General features: G+C 41.2%; 1 protein-coding gene across 1 annotated transcript; it reads left to right on the top strand.

The window, feature by feature from the left end:
• The first annotated feature begins 647 nt into the window (after positions 1-647).
• NPY2R (neuropeptide Y receptor Y2) lies at positions 648-2,674 on the top strand. Its single transcript, XM_006061577.3, has one exon. It carries the CDS (start codon positions 648-650, stop codon positions 1,800-1,802), a length of 1,155 nt encoding a protein of 384 aa, XP_006061639.3. The 3' UTR covers positions 1,803-2,674.
• Positions 2,675-5,893: the final 3,219 nt, after the last annotated feature.

Consider the following 5,893-nt stretch of genomic DNA (forward strand, 5'->3'; position numbering starts at 1 on the left):
TTGGGGATAATTGAGCAGGGAGGGCAGAGAGGCATAGAAAGGCCAACATGTTGCTGGAATTAGGAATAGTTCAGTATGACAGAAGGATCAGATATATCCTAAAATGTCAGGAGAGATGAAGACAGGGTTGAGTTCAGGGAAAGCTTTGGATGTCAGACAGTGGAGTTGTGATTTGCTTCTGTATGTCGGTGCCATCAACCTGTGCATGTAGCACCGGTAGCGGCAGAGAAAGTTAGTGAAAGCATATATGCATGGACAGCTCAGCATATCGTGCAAAATAGAACCTATTCAAGAATGCAAAGAGAAGTAATTTAATGCCAAAAGTTGGTTACACAAGTGATGGAAGCCAAGCAGAGGATGTTGAGGCCACACAGGGATAAGCAAGAGCAAAGAATCATCACTAGCTCCAGCTAGAGGGACACGGGGAGAAAGTGGTGTGACTGAAGCCAGGGACCATGTGCCTCCAACTGGAAACAAAGTCACTGCAGGCCATTCCTGTGGGACCTGGATACTTTAGGGGTCAAAGGACAGGTACTTTGAACCCCAGCCAAAATGAAACCAATCCATTTGTGATATTCTTTGCACCTTTATGCTTTCCTTGTTTCATACTTGTTCATTTTTTAAATTGTAGATTCTTGTGCTAGCTGATGAAAATGGGCCCATTAGGTGCAGAGGCTGATGAGAACCAGACAGTGGAAGAAATGAAAGTGGATCTGTTTGGTCCAGGACACACCACTCTTCCAGGGGAGCTGGCCCCTGAGTCTGAACCGGAGCTTATAGACAGCACCAAGCTGATTGAGGTACAGGTTGTCCTTATATTGGCCTACTGCTCCATCATCTTGCTTGGGGTGATTGGCAATTCCTTGGTGATCCATGTGGTGATCAAATTCAAGAGCATGCGTACAGTAACCAACTTCTTTATTGCCAATCTGGCTGTGGCAGATCTTCTAGTGAACACCCTGTGCTTGCCGTTTACACTTACCTACACCTTAATGGGGGAGTGGAAAATGGGTCCTGTCCTCTGCCACTTGGTGCCATATGCCCAGGGCCTGGCCGTACAAGTGTCCACCATCACCTTGACAGTGATTGCCTTGGACCGGCATCGTTGCATTGTCTACCACCTCGAGAGCAAGATTTCCAAGCAAATCAGTTTCTTGATTATTGGCTTGGCTTGGGGTGTCAGCGCCCTGCTAGCAAGCCCCCTGGCCATCTTCCGGGAGTATTCACTGATTGAGATTATTCCTGACTTTGAGATTGTGGCCTGTACTGAGAAGTGGCCTGGAGAGGAGAAGGGCATCTATGGCACTGTCTATAGTCTTTCCTCCTTACTAATCCTGTATGTTTTGCCTCTGGGCATCATCTCTTTTTCCTACACTCGTATCTGGAGTAAGCTTAAGAACCATGTCAGTCCTGGAGCTGCTCATGACCACTACCATCAGCGGAGGCAAAAAACCACCAAAATGCTGGTGTGTGTGGTGGTGGTGTTTGCAGTCAGCTGGTTGCCCCTCCATGCCTTCCAACTTGCTGTTGACATTGACAGCCACGTCTTGGACCTGAAGGAATACAAACTCATCTTCACTGTGTTCCACATCATTGCCATGTGCTCTACCTTTGCCAATCCCCTTCTCTACGGCTGGATGAACAGCAACTATAGAAAGGCTTTCCTCTCAGCGTTTCGCTGTGAGCAGAGGTTGGATGCCATTCACTCTGAGGTGTCTGTGACATTCAAGGCTAAAAAGCACATGCAAGTCACAAAGAATAATGGTCCCAACGATTCTTTCACAGAAGTTACCAACGTCTAAGGCAACTGTGGAAATGTGGAAATCCATGGATGAATTCTGACCAGAGCTGTAAACCTGGTTTAGGAGAGCACGCAGGTGCATCCTCATTTCCCATTTTAAGGAAGCATTTGATTGGAAGCATATGCAGTATAATTCATGGAAAACTGGCTGGCAGAGTCTAATAAAAACATTCAAATTCAAAGACAAGGCAACATAACAGTTTGCTTATGGTTACTTGGATAGTAGGTTGAATCATGAGTAAAAGCAGAGAGAAATGGTTTTGACTGTTGCCAAGAGTGAAGGAAACATGAACAAGGAATTGATGTTAGCAGCATTGCCAAAAGATGTGGGTAAAAAAAGCTGACTCTCAAATCACATTAGAGAATAGGTTGGGGATGATGTATAATTCACTGTTCCCCCCTTATCTGATGGAAAGTCTACCAACACCAATTTCCCTAGAAAGGCATAGACTCTTCTCTGTTGTATTTTGGCTTTTTGTTATTCTTCCTATGGACTAAAACCATCAGAGAACACTGTAGGTAAATGTTACCAACTATTTGGATGACTTCAAGGAAATAAACTGAAATTTTCTGTGTGATTAGCATTTTGACAAATGATATGGGAAATCTTTACCATTCAGTTACCCAGTTGTTTTTTTAAAACCAAATGTACATCTAACTAAAAGTTTCTTCAACTTAGAATTGAAGGCTGAAATTCTCAGAGAAATATAAACCTTCATTCAACTTCTCATTACAAGTTGTCTCTGCTTTATATAGTTACTATCTGGATAACAAATAAGGATGCAATGCAATATGTTTCAGTTCAGTTCAGTTCAGTTGCTCAGTTGTGTCCGACTCTTTGCGACCCCATGAATCGCAGCACGCCAGGCCTCCCTGTCCATCACCAACTCCTGGAGTTCACTCAGACTCATGTCCATCGAGTCAGTGATGCCATCCAGCCATCTCATCCTCTGTCGTCTCCTTCTCCTCCTGCCCCCAATCCCTCCCAGCAAGGAGTCAGAGTCTTTTCCAATGAGTCAGCTCTTCACATGAGGTGGCCAAAGTACTGGAGTTTCAGCTTTAGCCTTATTCCTTCCAAAGAAATCCCAGGGCTGATCTCCTTCAGAATGGACTGGTTGTATCTCCTTGCAGTCCAAGGGACTCTCAAGAGTCTTCTCCAACACCACAGTCCAAAAGCATCAATTCTTCGGCGCTCAGCCTTCTTCACAGTCCAACTCTCATATCCATACATGACCACAGGAAAAACCATTGCTAATTGTTAAAACTTTTTGAACAAAGTATTTCTGTATTGAAGCTGAGCTTGTCTTCACCGAGAATTAAATCAGATTAGGAAATAGTTTTATGGCATTTTGTAACATTTTGTGCTTATTCGTAAGCAGGTTTTGCACTGGTACATAGGTGTAATGTGTTTACTGCAGTGTTATTATTTTTTTTTAATTCATCTTCCATGGACCCATTCATGATTCATAAAACAATATAATTTCATCAAAATGGAACCTATCTGGTAAGAACTACTAAAAACATTACATGCATTCCACTTTGGAAAGGTTCAATTTGGACCAATTTCAACATAAATTATCCTTCTTTTGAAATAATTAGCTATATTTTTGGATAACTTAGGAATATATACATAATAAAATTTTACCTATAAACAGTGGAACATAGATGCTATAGTTCTTTTCTTTAATGATTTTGTGAATGCAATTTTTATTTCAATATTATCCAACCAAAGATGTTAAAACTCAATTACATTTGTAAAAAATAATTGAGATGTTAAAATAACTGAATTTTGGATGCTATTAATGAAGCTTCATTGTAAACATATGTTTATAAGTATGACTGAATTTACTTCCTTAAAGTTTAAGTAAATTCAGCATGACTGTTGCATTTAGTTATAAATATTAACTTAGTGAACAGGAGTGATATATTTTATGGATACATTTAAAATTCATACTATGTCTCTTAATTATTTTCATGCTAGAAATAAATGACTGGTCTTGAAATGAACTGTGCTTTTGAAATACTGAAAAAGAATGAAAACAGTGGAAGTTAAATTAAGTGTTAAGACTGAATAGTTCAGTTCAGTTCAGTCGCTCAGTCGTGTCCGACTCTTTGAGACCCCATGAATCGAAGCACGCCAGGCCTCCCTGTCCATCACCGACTCCCAGAGTTTACTCAAACTCATGTCCATCGAATTGGTGATGCTATCCAGCCATCTCATCCTCTGCCGTCCCCTTCTCCTCCTGCCCCCAATCCCTCCCAGCATCAGAGTCTTTTCCAATGAGTCAGCTCTTCGCATGAGGTGGCTAAAGTATTGGAGTTTCAGCTTTAGCATCATTCCTTCCAAAGAACACCCAGGACTGATCCCCTTTAGAATGGACTGGTTGGATCTCCTTGCAGTCCAAGGGACTCTTCAAGAGTCTTCTCCAACACCACAGTTCAAAAGCATCAGTTCTTCGGTGGTCAGTTTTCTTCACAGTCCAACTCTCACATCCATACATGACCACTGGAAAAACCATAGCCTTGACTATACAGACCTTTGTTGGCAAAGTAATGTCTCTGCTTTTGAATATGCTGTCTAGGTCGGTCATAACTTTCCTTCCAAGGAGTAAGCTAAGCGTCTTTTAATTTCATGGCTGCAATCACCATCTGCAGTGATTTTGGAGCCCCAAAAAATAAACTCTGACACTGCTTCCACTGTTTCCCCATCTACTTCCCATGAAGTGATGGAACCAGATGCCGTGATCTCAGTTGACAAATAATTATATCTATAATATATAATTGAAGAATTCATTTTTTTCTTAGGCCTGACATAACTGTCCAAGAAGAAGCTTTTTGTCTTTTAAAAGGACGTTATTTTGCATAAAATGCTAATAGATAATTGTGGTTAGAGGCTTATTGTTTCCTCCTGGAGAATTATTTCGCTCTAGAAAATGTGCGTGCTACTGTATCATCTGTTGTCATAGTAAATTATTAGAATCCAATTAATATATGTGATCCAGCTAATTAACTCATTAATGAAATGTCCTTTATGTAGTGGTTTTATCTGTTGAAATAAAAAGAATTTGGGAAATTAGAGAAACATGTGTTATTTTATGTCAGAGTTCCTGTCCAACATGAGATAGTCAGTCTTTGACACAGCTAAGAAAAGGGGAATCACGCTGCTCCTGCAAAGTTAGTCTGTTGTTCTCTACAGTCTGTACGTGAGCCTGAGTCAACAGATTCGCTCCTACGGCTGCACTTGGAGTCCATATTCTGACAGGGCCTGAGTATGCATCTGTTCTCAGACCAGAGCTTTTATCTGCTTGTCAAATCTGCACCTCTGTCATCCCACTGGACATGCCCACATGGTGTCTCACCAGTAGTGCAAACCCAGCATGTCTAAGTCACAACCTGGGATGTTTGGTTTCCACCTCACCCCACTTCCACTTTGTTTTCCTATATAGCCTGTCATAGTCATGATACTGCTATCTACCTAGTTCCCCAAAATGTAAGCACTTTGGAGCCACTCTTGTCTCTTCTGTCTCTTTATCACACATGTCCCGTAAGTTCTCACCTTTTGTGTTAATTCCTAGACATTTCTTGAATCAATTCACTTTTCTCCATCTCTATGCTCCCCACCGTAGTTCAGGCTGTGATTATTTCCCCAGACCCCTATATCTCTCATTTGGTTTAATGTAGCAACTTCTTAATTTTTATTTATATATCTCATTGTTTTCCCATCCAATCTAACTTTTTCCCATAAAACAAGTGATTTTTCAAAAAATCAGATTTTATCAAATCATTTTTTTCCTCATCATTCTTATGCCAAAATCTTTCTATGACTTGAAAACCTATATAGGATCTAGTTGTACCTAATATGTTCTACCCTTTGCAGATTCTTTTCCAATCTTTGCTGCATTTGGAGCATATGAAGGCAAGGGACCAGCACTATTTTAATCCTCATGATATTACAGGTATTTGTAGTTCCTGGCACCAAGTTGCTGCTGCTGCTGCTGCCAAGTCGCTTCAGTCGTGTCCAACTCTTAGCGACCCCATGGACTGAAGCCCACCAGGCTCCTCCATCCATGGGATTTTCCAGGCAAGAGTACT

This window comes from Bubalus bubalis, chromosome 17 (genome assembly GCF_019923935.1).
Source record: "Bubalus bubalis isolate 160015118507 breed Murrah chromosome 17, NDDB_SH_1, whole genome shotgun sequence".
NCBI lineage: Eukaryota > Metazoa > Chordata > Mammalia > Artiodactyla > Bovidae > Bubalus > Bubalus bubalis.

Coding starts and splice junctions, on each gene's coding strand:
- NPY2R (XM_006061577.3), top strand. CDS start 648: ATGAAAATGGGCCCATTAGGTGCAGAGGCTGATGAGAACCAGACAGTG.